The 23161-nt window shown below is 45.9% G+C and overlaps 1 protein-coding gene across 3 annotated transcripts in view; it reads right to left on the minus strand.

Annotated features, from left to right (window-relative positions):
• IGSF21 (immunoglobin superfamily member 21) overlaps positions 1-23161 on the minus strand; it is a 492728-nt gene that overhangs the window by 361299 nt on the left and 108268 nt on the right. For 2 of the 3 annotated variants that reach the window (XM_044278639.1, XM_044278637.1), the window contains exon 2: positions 11299-11423. In XM_044278639.1, the coding sequence (XP_044134574.1) occupies positions 11299-11423 (125 nt within the window). The remainder of the gene's footprint in view (positions 1-11298; positions 11424-23161) is intronic. The other variant, XM_044278638.1, reaches the window with a different exon arrangement.

The raw sequence follows: 23161 nt of genomic DNA on the forward strand, positions 1-23161 counted from the left end.
TATACTGCTATATTCTGCAACTTGCTTCAATGCCTCACTGTGTTCAAGATCCACGCTTTCTGTCAATGAATGGAAAAATCCAGATGATGGAAACTTCTACTGACCTAATATTTCCCACAGCTGAGGGTTTCTTAGGATTTCTCACAATCCTCTGTGAGGTGAACACATCAGCAGCACAAACCTCTCTCCTCTCTTAAAGTGGGTTGTACCATGAAACAAGTTCTAAGTTTTTCAAATCGCCACCTGCATCTGAATACTTTTGTAATTACCTGTAATTAAAAATGTTGCATAACCGCTTAGCTATTCAATAAAATGTATCTGTATAGCGCCACCTGCTGTTTGTGCTTTTCCTTAATTCTTGTCCACCTCACTGAGCTGGTCGCAACTGTCACCAGATATATGTTCTGTTCGAAGCTGTGGAAGTTACAGGGAAAGAGCTACAGTAAGAAGGACACTCCTCCTGAGAAAAGACACGCCCCTGAGGTGCCTGCCTATAAATAATCTACCAGAACAATTGCAGCAAAGAATGAGGAGATCTCTGGGTCCATGCGAGGTACAGGGCTGGTTCAAGCTTTGCGAGAAAGAAATTGTCATGTACTATATGATGTCTGATTTTAAGTTTTTTACATCAGTCATGGGATAACCTCTTTTAAAGGGAATCTGTCACTAGCAATTTAGCAAAAAAACGGAATTAGTCTTACCGGTAATTCTGTTTCCATGAGATCATCACAACGGCATACAAGGAGATTGACCCCTGACCTCTGTAGGGGCAGGAACAGAGAAAGGTTAAATACCCTCCTCCCACCACCAACACCAGTGTTTCCAAAATCACACAGAGCAACCCGGTGGTGGAAAATAGTGAAAAAAAAAGGTATTACTCCATACCTTCTAGAGACCCAGTAGGTCAAACGATTTAAATCATAGGGAGGGAATAACGTGCCGTCGTGATGATCTCATGGAAACAGAATTACCGGTAAGACTAATTCCGGTTTTTCCATAGCATCATCACGACGGCATACAAGGAGATATAAAAAATATATCAGTTAAGGGGGGGCTACAGCCTGGAGGACTTTCCGCCCGAAGGACAGATCAGATGATCTGGAAAGATCCAGGGGATAGTGCTTTACAAAGGTATGAATGCTGGACCAAGTGGCAGCACGACAGATTTCCTCCAGAGAAGCCCCAGCTCTCTCAGCCTGAGAGGAGGACATGGCCCGGGTGGAATGGGCCCTAATGTGGACTGGACATGTCAGATTTTGTATTTGGTAACAAAGACTAATAGTTTCTTTGAGCCATCTGGCTATAGATGACCGGGAAGCTTTTTGGTCCTTAAATCTTCCTCCAAAGAGAACTAGTAAATTGTCAGATTTCCTAAACTTTTCTGTCACAGCGATATAGTTTAGGACTGCCCGTCTAACGTCCAGAGAGTGAAATGCGGCTTCCTTGTCATTAGAGGGATGTTGGCAAAAGGAAGGTAGGGTAACTTCCTGGCTCCGATGAAAATTGGATACAACTTTGGGGAGAAATCCAGGATCCAGACGGAGAATTATTCTATCATCTAGAATACGGAGGTAGGGTTCTCTGATTGATAGGGCTTGTAATTCTCCTACTCTGCGGGCCGAAGTTATAGCCGTTTTCAAGGACCATAATTTTATTGGACAGTCAGACATGGGTTCAAAGGGTGGTAAAGTAAGGCCTGAAAGAACGATGTTCAGATCCCAGGAAGGGACACGAGCGGTGATCGTTGGGCGGAGCCTCGTCGCTGCCTTAATGAATCTTTTGATCCAACGATGGCCGGCTATATCTTGGTCAAAAAAACAACCCAGGGCTGAGATCTGGACCTTTAAGGTAGAGGGTCTAAGTCCCAGGTCTAGACCTTGCTGTAAGAAATCCAGTATTCTTTGGATGTTGGGTTTATGCAAATGTGGCGATTCGTCCCCACTTCAGGAACAAAAGCGTTTCCAGATCTTAAGGTAGATAGCTGACGTTACCTTCTTTCTGGAGGCTTTCAGAGTAGCAATAACTTCGTCTGACAGGCCCTGAAGTTTCAGGGTTTGGGACTCAGGATCCAAGCTGCCAATTTTAGAAACTGCGGGTTTGGGTGTAGAACTGGACCCTGCTGGAGTAGATCCCCCCGCACAGGAAGGGGCCATGGATCCTGTAGAGAAAGTTTCTGGAGAGATGAGAACCAACTTCTCTTTGGCCACAGGGGAGCGATGACAATCACCGTGGCCCTGTCCTGGAGAATTGTTTGTACCACCTTCGGAATTAGAGGAAGTGGAGGGAAGGCATAGCACAGCTTCCAATGCCAACGGATGGCGAAGGCGTCTAAGGCATGAGGTCTGTCCCTGGGGTTTAGGGAACAGAATGTTTCCACTTTTGAGTTTGCCCTGGTGGCAAATAGATCCACGTCGGGCATTCCCCATTTTCTTACTACTAGCCCGAAAATTGCTGGACTTAGAGACCATTCTGTATGATCGATCCTGTGACGGCTGAGAAAATCCGCTTCCTGATTTAGTATTCCCTTCAGGTGAACTGCCGATATAGAGGCCACCTTATGTTCTGCCCAAGCAAAGATCTTTGTTGTCAGCGCCTGTAGGGTTACGGATCGAGTTCCCCCCTGATGGGAGAGGTAGGCAATGGCTGTAGTGTTGTCCGATAGCACTTTTATGTGATGATGACACAACATTTCCTCTGCTGCCTTCAATGCTTCCCAGACTGCTCTCAGTTCCCTGAAATTTGATGACTGGGATCTGATCGAATCTGGCCAAGTGCCCTGGAATATACGATCCCCCACCTTTGCGCCCCAGCCGGACAGACTTGCGTCTGTTATTACCTGAATCTGGGGAGTCTTCTGCCAGGGATTTCCCCGGGATAAGTTCTCGTGGTTTTTCCACCAATTTAGGGACTGCAGAATCCGAGTTGGTGGACTTACTCGACGATCTAGAGAGGATTGGCACCTGTTCCAGACACTCAGGATCCAGGACTGAAGGGGTCTGAAGTGTATTTGACACCAGGGACTGCCGGAATACAAGATGTTAGCAGGCCCAGCATACTCATCGCCTCTCTGATAGAGCAAGATCTTCTTTTCTGAAAGGACCTGATCTTTTGTTGGAGAACTGATATTTTGTCTCGAGGTAGGAATACCGCTTGCTTTCGGGAGTCTAGGATCATACCTAAGAATCGAATTTCCCTTGAGGGGGTGAGGACGGACTTTTCCTTGTTTACGATCCACCCCAGGTCGTCTAGGATGGAGAGAAAGAACCTCAGATTCGAATTGATTTGGCTGAGACTTTCGCTGATCAGAAGGAAATCGTCCAAATAGGGGATTATCATGAGTCCCTTTCTTCGGGCGAAGGCGACCATCTCTACCACTACTTTGGTAAATATTCTCGGGGCAGATGAAATCCCGAAGGGAAGGGCTCTGAACTGGTAGTGATGGACGTTCCCTGATATATCCTGGATTGCAAACCGGAGAAAACTCTGTGAGTTAGTGTGAATGGGAATATGGTAATAAGCATCTCGCAGGTCTACTGTGCACATGAAGACGTCTTTGCTTAGCAGAGGGATTGTAGATGTTAGGGTCTCCATCCTGAATTTCTGATAACGAATGAATCTGTTTAGTGGTTTCAGGTTTATGATCGTCCGAAAGGTACCTTCTTTTTTCCTGATTAAAAATAGAGTTGAATAGAAACCCTTGCCTCTTTCTAGAGGCGGGACCGGTGAGATTACGTTCATTTGATGAAGTTTCTGGACTCCTTGCCAAAGGTTCGTTTGGAACCGTGTCAGTGAAAAATTTTTGGGGGTCTTGAAGACCACTCTATTTGATAGCCTGCACCGACTACCTTGGAAATCCAAGGGTTCTGGGAGATAGATTCCTATGACCCCAGGAATTTTGAGAGTCTTCCCCCCACTCCGGCGTCATTGCTTGTCTGAAGATTTTTGATGGGAGAAGGATTGGCCTCTTCCTCTTCCTCCTTTTGGATAGCTCCAACGCCCTGATTTCCCTTTCCCCCTGTAGCTTTTTTCCTGACCCGAGGAGGGGCGAAAAGGATACCGGCGTTTGGAGGGGCGATCTTCCGGAAACCCCTTCTTCTTGTCCGCGGCCTTCTCTAGAATTTTATCTAGCACCGGGCCAAACACATATTCTCCAGAAAAGGGGATGGAACAAAGCTTCAACTTAGACGTCTTGTCCCCCGACCAGCTCTTCTGGCTGCATTGGAGAGTGCCGCATCTCTGGCGGAGAATCGGACTGATTCGGCAGAGGCATCCGCCAGGAAAGCCGTGGCCGATTTTAAAAGAGGGAGAGAATTAAGAATCTGCTCCCTAGACGCTTTATCTTTAATATGAGTTTCTAATTCTCCCAACCAAAGAAACATGGATCTGGTGACTGAAGTAGCCGCAATATTGGTTTTAACATTAAACATGGACGCCTCCCAGGATTTCCTGAGAAGACTGTCCGCCTTACGATCCATCGAATCTTTAAGTTGGGAGGCATCCTCAAATGGAAGGGACGTTTTCTTGTTCACTTTGGCAACCTGTACATTGATCTTGGGAAATTCATTGAAAGTTTTAGACTCCTCTGGATCAAATAGCAACCTATTTTTGAACGCTGCCGGGACTCCCAGCCGTCTTTCTGGGTCTGCCCACTCATCAAGGATCATATCCCTAATACTTTCATTGATGGGAAACACACGGGTCTTCTTAACTCTTAGGCCCCCAAACATTTCTTCTTGTACCGAATGGGTACGTTGCACCTCCTCCACACCCATGGTCGACCTTACTGCCTTCAAAAGGTCGGACATTCCTTCCGTAGAAAAGTAATATCTACGTCCGTCGTCCACTGAGTCTGAGTCAGAGACTCTCTCCCCCTCCTCCCATGACCTGACGGAGTGAGCACTTTCATCCGCAATGACTTCTAGTTCAGAAGGGGATGGAGATCTAGCCCGCTTCCTCTTTGGTTGCGGCAAATCGGGGGGATTAGTGGACAGGTGGGCCAGGGATGAACGGATCTCTTCCTGAATCATAGTTTTTAATTCCTCTTTTAGGGAGGGTGCCTCATCCCGTACGATATTTGAAATACAAAGTTTGCACAATTTTTTGGGGTAGCCGTCAGGGAGTCTACTATTGCAGGAGACACATTTGAGTGATTTCCCAATCTTTTTCGGGGCTTCTTTAGCCTAAAAGAGAGGAGACGGCAAAGTATAAGGGTATGGCCCAAAGAGGGGAGGGGGGGGGGGGGCGGATGCAAAAGCAAGCTCCTTGCCGCAGCCGCTCGGAGCATGGAAACAAGTGCCTCACTCTCTCTCCCCCCCCCCCTTCACCTTATTATCGTAGGAGAGGGGGATCAACAGACTCCCTGACCCGCTCATATAATACCCCCGAAGGGGACTCACGGTTAGAAGCGCTGCCGGCGGGTCAGCTCTGGGGGACCGCTCCGATACCGACATGGTCGTCCTCTTCTGCAGGCAAGGGTTCCGCACCAGTGGGGACCGATCCTGGGAGCGTTTGCCCGAGTTCAGGCCTCGGTTTTTAAGTCAGGCCCCACGCTGCCGCCGCTAACGTCGCTTCCGGGTCGCCGGCCATGACGTCATAAACATGCGCCCTATGCGCCGGCGCGCACCCAGCTGCCGCTTTAATAGGCCAAGAGGGAGTCTGCGCCAGGGAACAGGCCCCGGAAAACCGGAACGAGATAGAGCCCTGAACCCCTGCCCAGCGTTAGTACTGGACTGCGGGAGGGCAGGGGGACGCCATGCAGGATGCCGGCGATTTTCTAAGGTATCAACAGAAAAATTCCATTTCCTTAGCTTCATCTCCCTGCATACAGGGAGACCTTTCTCTGCCCTGTCCTCTGTAGGGACAGGAAACACTGGTGTTGGTGGTGGGAGGAGGGTATTTAACCTTTCTCTGTTCCTGCCCCTACAGAGGTCAGGGGTCAATCTCCTTGTATGCCGTCGTGATGATGCTATGGAATTTTTTTTTCATGAATCCATGTTTAATAAAGTACCTTTTTTCCATCTGTGTTGTTCTTTTCATTGTGAGTCTTGTCATTTCTTCTAAAAATCGATTCTTCTGATATGCAAAAGACGCTGTAAGGAGCCCAGAGGGGCGTTTTTCTTCTCCACGGTGCCCAGGAACGCCCCTCTGAAGTGCCGTGCCCGCCTAAATTTTAAAACTAATAACGCCTCCAAGTTCAGCTAAATCGCCTCCCAGAGGCGCGGCTAAGTGCTCAACACCCCCCGCCCCCTCAGCGCCGCGCTCTGCAGCAAACACCCGATCCTCCTCTCGCCGACATCCCAAATCCTGCGCAGGCGTAGTGTCGGCGATTGCCTGCGCTCTGATAATACAACTGAGGGCAACAGCGAACACGTCACTGGGATCGGCGCATGCCCAGTGACTATGTTGAAGCTGTTGCCCTCAGTCGTATTATCAGAGCGCAGGCAATCGCCGACACTACGCCTGCGCAGGATTTGGGATGCCGGCGAGAGGAGGATCGGGGTGTTTGCTGCAGAGCGCGGCCTTGCGGGGGCGGGGGGGGGGGTGTTGAGCACTTTGCCGCGCCTCTGGGAGGCGATTTAGCTGAACTTGGAGGCGTTATTAGTTTTAAAATTTAGGCGGGCACGGCACTTCAGAGGGGCGTTCCTGGGCACCGTGGAGAAGAAAAACGCCCCTCTGGGCTCCTTACAGCGTCTTTTGCATATCAGAAGAATCGATTTTTAGAAGAAATGACAAGACTCACAATGAAAAGAACAACACAGATGGAAAAAAGGTACTTTATTAAACATGGATTCATGAAAACAGTTTTTTGCTAAATTGCTAGTGACAGATTCCCTTTAAGGGTTTGCTACAATGTATCAGTACAGGTGAAAAATATCTGCCTGGCTTGTCTATATGGGATAAGTAAACCTTTAGCTGTGAGATGTATTAATTCTGCACTGAAAGGCTACGGAGACATTTGCATTGTTTAATTTTTTTTATATTTTTTTTAAAACAAACATACCGGTATTGTTTTCTTTTTTAACACATGCAAATACAGACATCAAGTGGAGTCAAACATTCTCAATCACATCAGAGTCAATGAATACACAAAATATAATAGTATTCAAAGAAAAACCAGTGTGCCTTCAGTAGTAAAAAAAAATTGATTTCATATGCAGTAGCTTCAGAGCGCTCTTCAGTGTACGAATTTCTAAATAGACTTTATTTTTAAAAAAAACTTCTACCGTTCTGCTTCTGCAGAGTGTGTGCGCAAGTCCTTTACCTAGCTGCTGCTGAATGCACTCTGATCCCCCTACACACACACACACACTCTTCTGTCAGTGTTAGGGCTCAAGCACACAAACATATTTTCTTTCTGTGTCCTTTCCGTTTTTTTTTTCTTTGTGGACCATATGTGGAACCATTCATTTCAATGGGTCCGCAAAACAAAAAACGGAAGTTATTCTGTGTGCATTCCGTTTCCGTATGTCCGTATTTCCGTTCCGCAAAAAAATAGAACATGTCCTATTATTGTCCGCATTATGGACAAGGATAGGACTGTTCTATTAGGGGACGGCTGTTCCGTTCCGCAAAATACGGAATGGACAGGGACATCACCCGTATTTTTTGCGGATCCGTGTTTTTGCGGACCGTAAAATACATATGATCGTGTGCATGAGCAGTAATGAGGGAGAGGACGTTGCTTAAGACAGATCAGAGAGTGGATGGGAGAGAAGGATCCAAGGAGGGCAGATCACACAGGCTGTAGACAGAGAGGAAAGTTTGCAGGGGAAGAAAGAAGCAGCCTGGGCACACAGATCCAGCATCTGTTACAGGGAGGGAAATGTCCACGTGAGAAAAGTGTGAAACTAGGAGCGGGCTGCTGCAAAAAGAATATCAGCGGGTCTGCAAAGTGTGGCACTGATTTCTACATCTCTGACAACAATATACTTTATTATATGAGAAGTAATCCTATGAATAAATATGCAAATATTTCTCTCTAGAGCAGGGGTCAGCAACCTTCCGCACTCTAGCTGTTGTGAAACTACAATTCCCAGCATGCTCCATTCATTTCTATGAGAGTTCCGCGAAGAGCAGAGCAAGTATGCCTGCTGGGAGTTGTAGTTTCGCCACACCTGGAGTGCTGGAGGTTGCCTACCCCTGCTCTAGAGGGAAAATGAAATCTTCAGCAAGAGGTCAATATCGTAAAAGCATCATCTCCGAATTGTTTTCCACAAACCAGGTGACAATGTTGGATCACCTGTGTAATGTATGAACATGGCTGCTTATTTCTCACTCTTCCTCACTAATTAACCCCACGCTCTCCAGGGAGACGGGCATCCGGTCCAACTTTCGCACAGCTCTGAATTATCCTTGAATCACTGACAGATCTGCTGCTGCTTTGCCGGACTCGTCAGTGCAGGACTGGCAGTTTTGATTTGCATAGGAAATAATAATATAAACTCGGAAAGGATGGAGAATTCCAAATGAAATGTCTTAAAATATGCAACAAATCCCCTCCAAAGCCCAAAGGACAATGAAATAAAGCCCTGAACATCTCTTTAACATTGGGAAATACTCAGAGGGAGGGAATAAGCTCCAACAGCATGAGAGATCAGTAGGGGGAAAGTGGGTTAATCTTATCTTACCAGTGACCACTCTGCGTACGTCGGTGGGTGGGCGCCATGCCAGAAAAGAGCCACCAGCACAAAATGGCACAGACAAAGCTAGAAGATGCCTGAGCTAAAAAAAACTGCCACCACCTGATGGCACAGGATACACTGTAACACCCAAATATTACACCGCAGCAACGTGGCGCCAGATATGTACCAGTATGTTCATTCTACAGTTTATACACAGAATGGGGGAATGTATCTCACCCTGCACTCCAGAATACTGTCTTCAAAAAGTCACAGAACAGGGTCTTCCAGTAAAGGAGGGGAGGGGGGGGGGGGGGTGCAGAAAACCGGAGTGGCATTTCTAGACAAGAGTTAGGTTTAAGGATACCCCACATTTAATAATTTAACAGAAAATGTGCGCTGCTTCATACATATGGCACAAAGTATGTCAACACAGACACAAGGAAGACTGACTTCAAATATTCCCTTCATGATAAATTCCTCCACGTGAATCTACATAGAAATCTGAGCCATTCAATGTAGGATAAAACTCGGAATCGGTACAGGACAAGTAATGTATGTCCACAGTGATTGCACCAGCAGAATAGTGAGTGCAGCTCTGGAGTATAATACAGGATGTAACTCAGGATCAGTACAGGATAAGTAATGTAATGTATGTACACAGTGACTGCACCAGCAGAATAGTGAGCACAGCTCTGGAGTATAATACAGGATGTAACTCAGGATCAGTACAGGATAAGTAATGTAATGTATGTACACAGTGACTGCACCAGCAGAATAGTGAGTGCAGCTCTGGAGTATAATACAGGATGTAACTCAGGATCGGTACAGGATAAGTAAAGTAATGCATGTACACAGTGACTGCACCAGCAGAATAGTGAGTGCAGCTCTGGAGTATAATACACGATGTAACTCAGGATCAGTACAAGATAAGTAATGTATGTACACAGTGACTGCACCAGCAGAATAGTGAGTGCAGCTCTGGAGTATAATACAGGATATAACTCAGGATCAGCACAGGACAAGTAATGTAATGTATGTACACAGTGACTGCACCAGCAGAATAGTGAGTGCAGCTCTGGGGTATAATACATTATGTAACTCAGGATCAGTACAGGATAAGTAATGTATGTACACAGTGTCTGCACCAGCAGAATAGTGAGTGCAGCTCTGGGGTATAATACATTATGTAACTCAGGATCAGTACAGGACAAGTAATGTATGTACACAGTGACTCCACCAGCAGAATAGTGAGTACAGCTCTGGAGTATAATACAGGATGCAACTCAGGATCAGTACAGGATAAGTAATGTAATGTATGTACACAGTGACTGCACCAGCAGAATATTGAGTGCAGCTCTGGAGTATAATACAGGATATAACTCAGAATCAGTACACGATAAGTAATGTATGTACACAGTGACTGCACCAGAAGAATAGTGAGTGCAGCTCTGGAGTATAATACAGGATGTAACTCAGGATCAGTACAGGACAAGTAATGTATGTACACAGTGTCTGCACCAGCAGAATAGTGAGCGCAGCTCTGGAGTATAATACAGGATGTAACTCAGAATCAGTACAGGACAAGAAATGAAATGTATGTACACAGTGACTGCACCAGCAGAATAGTGAGTGCAGCTCTGGAGTATAATACAGGATGTAACTCTGGATCAGTACAGGATAAGTAATGTAATGTATGTACACAGTGACTGCACCAGGAGAATAGTGAGTGCAGCTCTGGGGTATAATACAGGATGTAACTCAGGATCAGTACAGGATAAGTAATGTAATGTATGTACACAGTGCCTCCACCAGCAGAATAGTGAGTGCAGCTCTGGAGTATAATACAGGATGTAACTCAGGATCAGTACAGGATAAGTAATATATGTACACAGTGACTCCACCAGCAGAATAGTGAGTGCAGCTCTAGAGTATAATACAGGATGTAACTCGGGATCAGTACCGGATAAGTAATGTATGTACACAGTGACCCCACCAGCAGAATAGTGAATGCAGCTCTGGAGTATAATACAGGATGCAACTCAGGATCAGTACAGGATAAGTAATGTAATGTATGTACACAGTGACTGCACCCGCAGAATAGTGAGTGCAGCTCTGGAGTATAATACAGGATGTAACTCAGGATCAGTACAGGATAAGTAATGTAATGTATGTACACAGTGAGTCCACCAGCAGAATAGTGAGTACAGCTCTGGAGTATAATACAGGATGCAACTCAGGATCAGTACAGGATAAGTAATGTAATGTATGTACACAGTGACTCCACCAGCAGAATAGTGAGTGCAGCTCTGGAGTATAATACAGGATGCAACTCAGGATCAGTACAGGATAAGTAATGTAATGTATGTACACAGTGACTCCACCAGCAGAATAGTGAGTGCAGCTCTAGAGTATAATACAGCATGTAACTCTGGATCAGTACAGGATAAGTAATGTATGTACACAGTGACTGCACCAGAAGAACATTGAGGACATGAGCTTTAAGGCTATTTCTCCATCACATTCAGACACATTCCGGAGTGCTGTACTCTACACTTTACTAAGCACATGAGATTATGGCTTTCATTTTTTAATCCCTTGCTGCTCTTCATGGGTGACAAGTTACCAGGGATAGCGGAAGTCGGGGGACTGTAGACTAGAGTGAGGATGTCTTTATGACCTGTTTTCTTACCCGGTACCAGACAATTTCTCGCATCCTGCCATCTGTCCTGAAGTTGCATTTCAGAGTCACTGCATCTCCAACCACTACCGGAGGAAGGGGCTCAATGGTGACCGTTAAATAACCTAGAAGGGAAGAAGACATTCTGTCAGTGACTGGTCTCTAACATGCAGCAAAAATACATGAGTTGCTCTATTATCTGCTTTGGGGGGCTATTCAGTATGTACATCAGAACAGCTCCGATGGGGGTTATCATCCAACTTCCCGAACACCTGAATGTCACAGTCTGCCCCAGTGTGCAGCAATGCCTCCTGTGCTTCCCCTCCAGTACCATAGGACCCCTATTATCAGCGTAATACTGGTACGGCTGTGTAGAATAGTAATAAAGCTGCAGGAGGACTATTATGTATAGTTTGTGCCCTCAATAAGAGAAATCACAGCTTTTTACACTGGGAAATAGATATGAGGGTTATATTCAAGCAATATTGATTGTTGAAACAGTTCTCAGGAACATCTATGGCTCAAACCCATAAGATCCGCAGTCAGCCTCTGCGGCAGAGACCCCTAAGCCATGCGAGCAGACTGAAGACAGCGCTCGGCTCCGTCGATACGGCTCCAGGCTGCCGCTTTTCACTCTTCTATGGAGAATCAAGCAAAGAAGAAAGGACAAAATGAGAGAATCACAGAATTTAGACGATTAGACAGAAAACCTGCGGCCAGAAAGGGAAACAAAACCGAGCGCAGGAATAATTAGCAATATCATTCGAATGAAGTCTCCAGCCCTGAAGATCACAGATGGAAAGACACGGACACCATGGATGTTATAATGAGCTCCAAACCCTCTGCAAAGACCTGGAAGTACAGGATAATAATAATAATACAGAATAATATCCTGTCTGCCTGCAGCCACCACTAGGGGGAGTGTAGGAGCCTACTGCATACTGTGCTACTTTTGAGCTCAATCCTTAAAGGGCATCTGTCAGCAGATTTGTCCCTATGACACTGGCTGACCTGTTACATGTGCGCTTGGCAGCTGAAGGCATCTGTGTTGGTCCCATGTTCATATGTGCCCGCATTGCTGAGAAATGTTTTAAAATTTTTCAAATTAAAATATGTTTTATTATAGGCAAATGAGCCTCTAGGAGCAACGGGGGAGTTGCTGTTACACCTAGAGGCTCTGCTCTCTCTGCAACTGCAGCACCGTCTGCACTGTGATTGACAGAGCCAAGCATGATGCCGTTTTCACTGCCTGGTCCTGTCAATCAATGTGTAGAGGATGCAACAGTTGCAGAGAGAGCAGAGCCTCTAGGTGTAATGGTGACGCCCCCTTTGCTCCTAGAGGCTCATTTGCATATAATAAAACATTATTTTTCTCAGCAATGCGGGCACATAGGAACATGGGACCAACACAGATGCCTTCATCTGCCAAGCGCACATGTAACAGGTCAGCCAGTGTCATAGGTACAAAACTGCTGGCAGATGCCCTTTAAGAAGTATGTCTCACGTTCTAGAACGCCCTCTTGTGGTGGCTACATGTAGCATTTAATGCTTTATACTGGGGATTTGGAGCTCGGTATCATAGAAGCAAAACTTTTGTAGCAAAAAAAGGAAAAGATTTTTACATATTCTAGTGGTAACCTTGAGTAAAAAAATATAAATAAAAGTTGCACTAAGTTTACTAAGTTTCAAGCTGCAATCTTCATTCCTTTGTTCATTTTCAGACCCCTTGACATTCAGTTTGTAACCTGCTGCTACCTTCATACTTTTCTCATGAAGATGCGCCCCTCCTAGTAATATACGCTGGATCTGTGTATCCAGAATACTGATGCTTACACTAGCTCTCATGTATCAGTGCAGCTTCATTCGTAAACAGATTTCCCCTTGTAAAGACCAAGATGGATCTCTTCTCACTTTACCCTGGGTTCACACCTGAGCATTCGCGATGGAGCGCTCTGTATGCGCGATTGTACCGGCGTTTGCAATCGCGCATACAGAGACAAGCGAACGCCCATTGTCGCGCGTTCCCGAAAGTCTATGTATGGGAACGCGCGACAAGACGCCCCAAAGAAGCTCATGTACTTCTTGGGGCGTCGGGCGTTTTACAGCGCGATCGTACTCGCTGTAAAACGCCCAGGTGAGAACCATTCCCATAGGGAATCATTGGTTTCTCCTTGTTGAGCGTTTTACAGCGCGTAGGAACGCGCTGTAAAACGCTCAAGTGTGAACCCAGGGTTAAACTAAGGAGTGTGCAATTCCTTTCTGCCTCCCTGTAGAGTTTGCTGAATGTGCTCTGCTTTTTCTGAACACTGCTTATGTGATTTTCATCCAGAAAGTCTTTTATGTGCTCTCCTCCTTATGTACGGCCTCCCTGGATCCTCTGCCCCCTCTCCACACTCTGATCTGCCATATACAACCTCCTCTCCCTCCCTGCTGCCATCTCTAACAATAAAAGAAGAGAAGGGGAGAGCGGAGAGAGAGACAATAGATAGGAGTAGAGCTCTAACATTTTAATGTGAGACTCAGCAGCAGCACCAGCTAGGTGAAGGTCTTGCACATACTATGCAGAAGGAAATGGTAGGGAATTTTTAATAAAGACTATTTATCAAGTTACTTCATTTTGCATCATGAATTTAAAAAAATCTGTGCAAAGATGTCCACAGCGCAGGCTGGTTTAGTGAGGAAGAAAGTTGGATAATTCTGCATCTGTTCTGAGTCCATGGTTTTGGAAAATATTAAGAAATCTGACACATCCTCCATCTTGTCCCTCATCTGACACTGAAGGTAACATCAGCGCACAATCCCTTTGTCTTCAGATTGGCTAAATGGTTTCATTCTCGAAAGAAAAAGCAATTATCTGTGAAGTGGCCCCAAAACACTCAACAAGCACCCCGGCAGGAGCCTCCCTGCAATAATTACACCTGCCAAATGCTCAGCCCTCCCTGACTCAGCAAATGCACATTCTGCTTCTCCAGCGATTCTCCACTTTGGGGGGGTGCGGGGTATCTCTGCCTAGGGGATCCTTACATCTTCAAAAAGTTCCTGCCTTTGAAAGTGTAAGGGTTAACTAAAGAGAGCTGGCATCCATTAAACGCATTAAAAAGGGGGAAAAAAAAAATCTTTTCATTCTCACAAACAAGATTCATTTGCATCTGGCAGGTCATATGCAAATCAGCCGCATACAAAACGAAGGCAAGATGAACAAAGCGGTGGCTCCACGAGGTTCTGCTGCGGTAGTGGCGGCGTAGGTCAAAAGGGTCAGACGTACAACAGGGAAAAAAAATGATTAAAATTTCTGCCATTTCAGGAACATGATTTTTATTGTGATGATACGAATGTTGCAACATTGTAACCACCGAGACAAAAGAGCAAACTGGATCAAAGGGTTAAAGCAGCGTCTATTGCATTTGCGTCGTGTTGTCTGTGTAAGACCTGAGGTGCCGGACGTCCACCAGAAGAGGACATGACGGCAGCTGCTAAAATTCTGACTGTGATTACTTCTAATGAGCTAGGCAAAGAAAAAAAAGATGGAAAAAGAAGAAAAAAAAATCCCATTTGTGTCCTAAAAATAGATGTTCCCTGGAGAAATGCTACGGGAAGACGAGGAATCTGCAGAATCAGGAGCCATTATGTCGACCCAGAACTGATGATCTACCCTATCTATTGCTGAGGGTTGTCACATTGTGTCCTGGGGGACAGGAGGGTGAATTATTTTGTGCCGCCCAGTAATCCAGGTCCCTGGTTGCAAAATCTTCAGCAAAACTAATGGCGGGTTTACAAGGGGCAATTATCGGGAACGAATGTTAGAATGAAAGCTGGTTCCTGATCATTCCAGAAAAAAAGAATCTGCAAGAGGGTTAGTACAGAGATCACTCCCATCATCTATTTATCCCCAGGACGGTGACTGTGACGAGGGGACATCCTCTGCGTCTGGAGGAAAGGAGGTTTGTACACAAACATAGAAGAGGATTCTTTACGGTAAGAGCAGTGAGACTATGGAGCTCTCTGCCTGAGGAGGTGGTGATGGTGAGTACTATAAAGGAATTCAGGAGGGGCCTGGACGTATTTATGGAGGGTAATAATATTACAGGCTATAGCTACTAGAGAGGGGTCGTTGGTCCAGGGAGTTATTCTGATGCCTAAAGTGAGGAAAATTGGTTTCTACCTCACAGGTTTTTTTTTTTTTTGCAAAATACTTGCAAAATAACAGGATGAACTGGATGGACAGATGTCTTTTTTCGGCCTTATAAACTGTGTTACTATGAGGAGTGACTGCAGTAGCGATCACTTGTCCCCCTACAGTGGAGGCGATCGCTGCATGTACAGTGAGGTCCATAAATATTGGGACATCGACACAATTCTAACATTTCTGGCTCTATACATCACCACAATGGATTTGAAATGACTGCAGACTGTCAGCTTTAATTTGAGGGTATTTACATCCAAATCAGGTGAACGGTGCAGGAATTACAGCAGTTTGCATCTGTGCCTCCCACTTGTTAAGGTACCAAAAGTAATGGGACAATTGGCTTCTCAGCTGTTCCATGGCCAGGTGTGTGTTATTCCCTCATTATCCCAATTACAATGAGCAGATAAAAGGTCCAGAGTCCATTTCCAGTCTGCTATTTGCATTTGGAATCTGTTGCTGTCAACTCTGAAGATGAGATCCAAAGAGCTGTCACCATCGGTGAAGCCTTCATTAGGCTGAAAAAACACAACAAACCCATCAGAGAGATGGCAAAAACATTAGGTGCGGCCAAAACAACTGTTTGGAACATTCTTAAAAAGAAGGAACGAGCCGGTGAGCTCAGCGACACCAAAAGACCCAGAAGACCACGGAAAACAACTGTGGTGGATGACTAAAGAATTCTTTCCCTGGTGAAGAAAACACCCTTTACAACAGTTGGCCAGATCAAGAACACCCTCCAGGAGGTAAGTGTATGTGTGAAAGTCAACAAACAAGAGAAGACTTCACCAGAGTGAATACAGAGGGTTCACCACAAGATGTAAACCATTGGTGAGCCTCAAAAACAGGAAGGCCAGATTAGAGTTTGCCAAACGACATCTAAAAAAGCCTTCACAGTTCTGGAACAACATCCTATGGACAGATGAGACCAAGATCAACTTGTACCAGAGTGATGGGAAGAGAAGAGTATGGAGAAGGAAAGGAACTGCTCATGATCCTAAGCATACCACCTCATCAGTGAAGCATGGTGGTGGCAGTGTCACGGCGTGGGCTTGTATGGCTGCCAATGGAACTGGTTCTCTTGTATTTATTGATGATGTGACTGCTGACAAAAGCGGCAGGATGAATTCTGAAGTGTTTCGGGCAATATTATCTGCTCATATTCAGCCAAATGCTTCAGAACTCATTGGACGGCGCTTCACAGTGCAGATGGACAATGACCCAAAGCATACTGCAAAAGCAACCAAAGAGTTTTTAAGGGAAAGAAGTGGAATGTTCTGCAATGGCCAAGTCAATCACCGGACCTGAATCCGATTGAGCTGCATTTCACTTGCTGAAGACAAAACTGAAGGGAAAATGCCCCAAGAACAAGCAGGAACTGAAGACAGTAGCAGTAGAGGCCTGGCAGAGCATCACCAGGGATGGAACCCAGCGTCTGGTGATGTCTATGTGTTCCAGACTTCAGGCTGTAATTGACTGCAAAGGATTTGCAACCAAGTATTAAAAAGTGAAAGTTTGATTTATGATTATTATTCTGTCCCATTACTTTTGGTCCCTTAACAAGTGGGAGGCACAGATGCAAACTGCTGTAATTCCTGCACCGTTCACCTGATTTGGATGTAAATGCCCTCAAATTAAAGCTGACAGTCTGCAGGTAAAGCACATCTTGTTTGTTTCATTTCAAATCCATTGTGGTGGTGTATAGAGCCAAAAATGTTAGAATTGTGTTGATGTCCCAATATTTATGGACCTGGCTGTAAATGCAGTTTTTTCCTCCAGTGACGAGCAGGCAGTAATCGGGAAGGAACGGTCTCTTCTCAATAATTGCCTGCTAGATCTGCACGTGTAAATGTATCTTAGAGGGGTTGTCTAAGATTTTCATATTGATGGCTTACATTCAGGATAGGTCATCAATATCAGATCGGTAAGCGCCTGACTCCCGACACCCCTGCCGATCAGCTGTTTGAATAGGCGGTGGCCCTCCGGTAAGCCCTGCGGCCTCTTCCTAGGTCATTGACATCAAGTTTATCGGTCACATAGCCTTGGTGCAGATCAGTCCCATTCAAGTGAATGGGGCTGAGCTGCAATACTAAGCACGGCCGCTATCAACTAGGCGGCGCTGTGCTTGATAAGTTGAGAGGAGGCTGCTGATCGGCGTTGACCTCTCCTGAAGATATTCCATCAATATCAAACACTTGGGAAACTCCCTCTAAGCCCTGCAACATAGAGATCTACTTGGCTGATTCTGGATGGTCTTGTAGTCCCAAAGGGCTTTGTCATCCACCTATAAAATCAAACAATGCATCAACGCGTTTTTCATTACACATTGTTATTTCTGAATGATTTTGAGTTTAATCCCGACTTGAAAACAGAGTGTGAATTTTGCCAGAAAAAAAAAAAAGCATTTTCACTCATTTCTGCAGACACTACGACAGCAATACTCTGCCGGGACCTTCCTTCCCTCCAGAAGTACTGTTCCCAGCAGGCTCAGGTGTGGAGGCCATGGTCATTCTTGCCTATTGTGAGCCCAACTCGTCTCTCTTCAAGTCTCACTGCATCCAAAGGGAAGGACAATGGCTGGGCAGCCACACGGATTGCCAGGGGGAGGATGCAGCCTGAAGAACATGCTGATGTGGCCTTCAGGGTCCTCAACCCTTGCAGAACCTCTTGGGCTCTCCATCCGGTGAGAGTCCAGACCTAGTTTGTTGAGCTCCAGCTGACACCTCAGGTGGCAGCCTAGGCAAAAGCCGGAGAACAGACCCGTGTACCCTCCGCTTCGGCTGAGCGTTGCCACTTGTCCCAGTCCCTTGCAGGAGGAGCCTTCTGGTCCGGAGAGATAGGGAATGGTTTACGGGGGGCATGCGATGGACCTCAACCTAGTGCACGCTGCAAGATTTTGATGCATGGGTGTAGAAAGCATGTTTCTTGGGAAAAAAACAAAACAAAAACATGCTGATGTAATCCTATAGGTTTGTAGGTTGAGGAGATGACCGGGAGATCAGAATGTAGCACGCACTCAGATACTGGAGCATATGTTCATCTTTGGCCGGAGCTCCACTTTAAAATGATCTTCCATCTCTCCATGTCTTCTGCAAGACAGAGTGACTCGAAGGGATTAACATCCTGCAAAACTCATGCTGTTGTTTCAACTACAACTCCCAGCAGGTACACCTGCTCGACTGTTCTCAGAACTTCCATAGAAGTAAATGGAACATGCTGGGAGTTGTAGTTTGACAACAGCTAGAGTGTTGAAGGTTGTTGACCCCCTCATCTATTGAGATATTGAGGACTCTTTAAGGCTTCACGTCTGTGCTATGGTCCACAAACCGAGGAATCACAAAATACAGACGCCTTCCGTGAGTAATCCGGATCCATAGAAATGAATAGGTCCATGTGCGATCCACAAAAAACGCGTAACGGACACGGATGCAAAATACGGTCGTGTGCAGGAGGCCAAAGGTAAGTCCACATCTACCAAAAGAGTCCATCACATATTCCACCACACGTTACAGAGCGAAACTGCAGCAAAAATGAGCAGCCTATCCGTGATGTGTGAACATGGCCTTCATCAGACGGCCACGGTATGGTCACCTACAAAGAGACGCCTCATAGCACACTGTCTCTTGACTAGCTCTGTCATCAGTCTAGAAGAGACAGATACGTCTGACTCACCTCCTGTGCACTGTGACATTGGAACATCACGAGACAGCTTGATTTACTGCTGTCTTCTCTCTAGAAATGACAGTCTCTTGGTTAGCTCTCTAGTGGACAGCATTAAATCGTGCTGAATGTCAGCGCTGTCACTTCTCCAGAAACAAACGACACTAAATCATGATCTTCTACCAGAGAGACCACATTTAATCAAACGGTCTCTTAGGATAGTATCACCTCCCTGGAAGAGACAGCAGAGCGGAGAAGAGATGTATCTATGTTCAGCGTGACCTCTGCAGAAGAGACACAATCTCTTCCTCTTCTAGAAGAGACACCTCCACCGTCTCCAGAACTGACTCCATCTCTAGAAGAGACCACAGCATCCTGGACTGTTTGTCAAGGTGTGTCCTCTCTATACAGATTTTACTAGGTCTCTTTATTCCTCTTTAAGACATCAGACTGTCTCTCAGAGAAGAGTCATCTCTCTAGAAGAGAGCGATAGATGAGGCTCTCTCAGCAGTGTTAACTCTCTAGAAGACAATATATCACCTGTTTTCTGCTCTCTAGAATAGATGATATACATCAGACTGTCTCTCAGAGCACTGTCATCTCTCTACAAGAGACATCTATATATAAGAAGAGACAGCAATGAATCCCATTCCCAACTGTCATGGTCTCTCGTACAGCAAAGAAATTACTCCATCAGACAGCAGTGTCACCTCTCTAGAAGAGACAATTCCACATCAGACAGTCTTTGGATTAGTGTCCCCCCATATGGAAGAGACAGTTCTACATCAGAGAAGCTCTTTGGACCAGTGTCTCCTCCTTGGATCAGTGACACCTCTATGGAAGAGACACCTGTACATCAGTCTTTTTTTTTAATCAATGTTTTCTCTCTAGAAGAGACAGTTCAGTAGTATGAAGTCTCTCTTATCAGTGTCACCTCTCTAGAAGAGACAGTTCTACATCAGTCTCCTATATCAGTGTCACCTCTCTAGAAGAGACAGTTCTACAGTCTCTTATCAATGTCACCTCTCTAGAAGAGACAGTTCTACATCAGTCTCTCATCAATGTCACCTCTCTAGAAGAGACAGTTCTACATCAGCCTCTTTTATCAGTGTCACTTCTCTAGAAGAGACAGTTCTACAATAGCCTCTTTTATCGGTGTCACCTCTCTAGAAGAGACAGTTCTACATCAGTCTCTTATCAGTGTCACCTCTGTAGAAGAGACAGTTCTGCATCAGTCTCTTATCAATGTCACCTCTCTAGATGAGACAGTTTTACATCAGTCTCATATCAATGTCACCTCTCTAAAAGAGACAGTTCTACATCAGTCTCATATCAATGTCACCTCTCTAAAAGAGACAGTTCTACATCAGTCTCATATCAATGTCACCTCTCTAGAAGAGACAGTTCTACATCAGCCTCTTTTATCAGTGTCACTTCTCTAGAAGAGACAGTTCTACAATAGCCTCTTTTATCGGTGTCACCTCTCTAGAAGAGACAGTTCTACATCAGTCTCTTATCAGTGTCACCTCTGTAGAAGAGACAGTTCTGCATCAGTCTCTTATCAATGTCACCTCTTTAGAAGAGACAGTTCTACATCCATCTCATATCAATGTCACCCCTCTAGAAGAGATAGTTCTGCATCAGTCTCTTATCAATGTCACCTCTCTAGAAGAGACAGTTCTACAATAGCCTCTTTTATCAGTGTCACCTCTCTAGAAGAGATAGTTCAACACCAGTCTCTTATCAATGTCACCTCTCTAGAAGAGACAGTTCTGCATCAGTCTCATATCAATGTCACCTCTCTAAAAGAGACAGTTCTACATCAGTCTCATATCAATGTCACCTCTCTAGAAGAGACAGTTCTACATCAGCCTCTTTTATCAGTGTAACCTCTCTAGAAGAGACAGTTCTACATCAGTCTCCTATAGCAGTGTCACCTCTCTAGATCAGACAGTTCTACATCAGCCTCTTATCAGTGTCACCTCTCTAGATGAGATAGTTCAACACCAGTCTCTTATCAATGTCACCTCTCTAGATGAGACAGTTTTACATCAGTCTCATATCAATGTCACCTCTCTAAAAGAGACAGTTCTGCATCAGTCTCTTATCAATGTCACCTCTCTAGATGAGACAGTTTTACATCAGTCTCATATCAATGTCACCTCTCTAAAAGAGACAGTTCTGCATCAGTCTCTTATCAATGTCACCTCTCTAGATGAGACAGTTTTACATCAGTCTCATATCAATGTCACCTCTCTAAAAGAGACAGTTCTGCATCAGTCTCTAATCAATGTCACCTCTCTAGAAGAGACAGTTCTACATCAGTCTCCTATATAAGTGTTACCTCTCTAGAAGAGACAGTTCTACATCAGCCTCTTTTATCAGTGTAACCTCTCTAGAAGAGACAGTTCTACATCAGTCTCCTATAGCAGTGTCACCTCTCTAGATCAGACAGTTCTACATCAGCCTCTTATCAGTGTCACCTCTCTAAAAGAGACAGTTCAGACACATCCGACGGTCTTTTGTGGCATTGGGTGTAAATCTTTGGGCGTCTCTATCGTTCCGGACACTTTGCTCTCTTCTGCTGAAATACTCTGCACTTCCTTAATAGTTTTCCTGACCTGAGCTGGGGGCACACGGTGGGATTAATGGCCGCGTCTGGACCCCCGTTAGGATCATTAATTCTCCCCGAGATGCTTAATAGCTTCTGCTGTCTCCCCGAGCTCAGACTCGCCGCCTTCTCGTCTTTGCCCCCTCTCGGAAGACACTGGAGGAGACTGGCTTATATGGGTTATAAAGTACGCCGGCGTGATAGCATCTGAAGGCTGCGTCCGGCGCGCCCGATAGCATCTCGCCTTGTCTCTGACTCATATTTCTCGCCGCTGACTCGTATTTCTGGCTCGGTGGCTCCCTGCCGGCCTCGTGCCGAGTATACAGATCGCGCTGTCTGCTCCGTCTTACAAGGAAAGCCTCGGCTCATCTTAAAGGAAGAAAATAAAACCGCTGTCATCTCCCTGGTGGAGGTAACAAAACAAAAAAACACGAAAACGTGACGATTTACAGCGCACGCCCCACAACGAAAGGCGATACCAGGAATTGCAGCAAAGCCCCTGTAACGACTCATTCGGGTGACGGCTACCCTTCCCATACACATGCATGCTCGGCTGAAAGTGCATGTATTCTGAATGGGGAGAATGCAGCTGCTAGACTCCGCTGTCATGATCAAACCCAACTGCCCGATCCTTATCTCCCCTGACATCTCGGGTAAAGACGGCCATATGCATTAACCCTCGTTCGGCCAACAGCTATCTCTCCCAAACCCCACCCCTAAATACACATGGAGTCCCAGCTCAGCCGAGTGTGCATGTGTGCTCAGTGGGGAGAAGGGAGTGAGCTGCTGCCCCAAAGAATCCGAGTTTGATCCTTAGGCCTCCTGCACACTCGGGCTGCAATGCACGAACACCGTCTGTGGGGCAGCCGCAGCTGATCGCGGAACCATTCACTTTAATGAGTTTGCGATCCGGTCGTTCTGCAAAAAGATAGGACATGTTCTATCTTTTTGCGGAACGGAACTATGGGATGAAACCCCACGTAGTGCTTCCGTAGGGTTCCGTACTTCCGTTCTGCATCTCCGGATTTGCGGACCCATTTAAGTGAATGGGTCTGCATCCGTGATGCGGAATGCACACGGAACGGTGCCCGCGCATTGCGGATCCACAAATGCGGTGCGCAATACGGCCACGGAGCGCACGCGTTCGTGTGCAAGAGGCCTTATCTCCCCGGACGTCTGCCACCGAGGGAGAGTCTATAAATTGAATGGTCGGCCAGGCGGTGGGTAGGTCACATGACTGACCACAAAGCATGTATACAAATTGCGCACGCAGCTCTGGATGTGACTGGAGTATACGACATCATAATTGGAGAAGAGTTTACGTTCAGTGTAAATTCTGCTAAAACTCCCGACGTCTGCAGCTTCAAAAGCCAGAACCAAGATTACAAGAGACCAGTGTGTAGCCAAGA

The sequence above is a fragment of the Bufo gargarizans genome, chromosome 2, assembly GCF_014858855.1.
Source record: "Bufo gargarizans isolate SCDJY-AF-19 chromosome 2, ASM1485885v1, whole genome shotgun sequence".
NCBI classification, from domain to species: domain Eukaryota; kingdom Metazoa; phylum Chordata; class Amphibia; order Anura; family Bufonidae; genus Bufo; species Bufo gargarizans.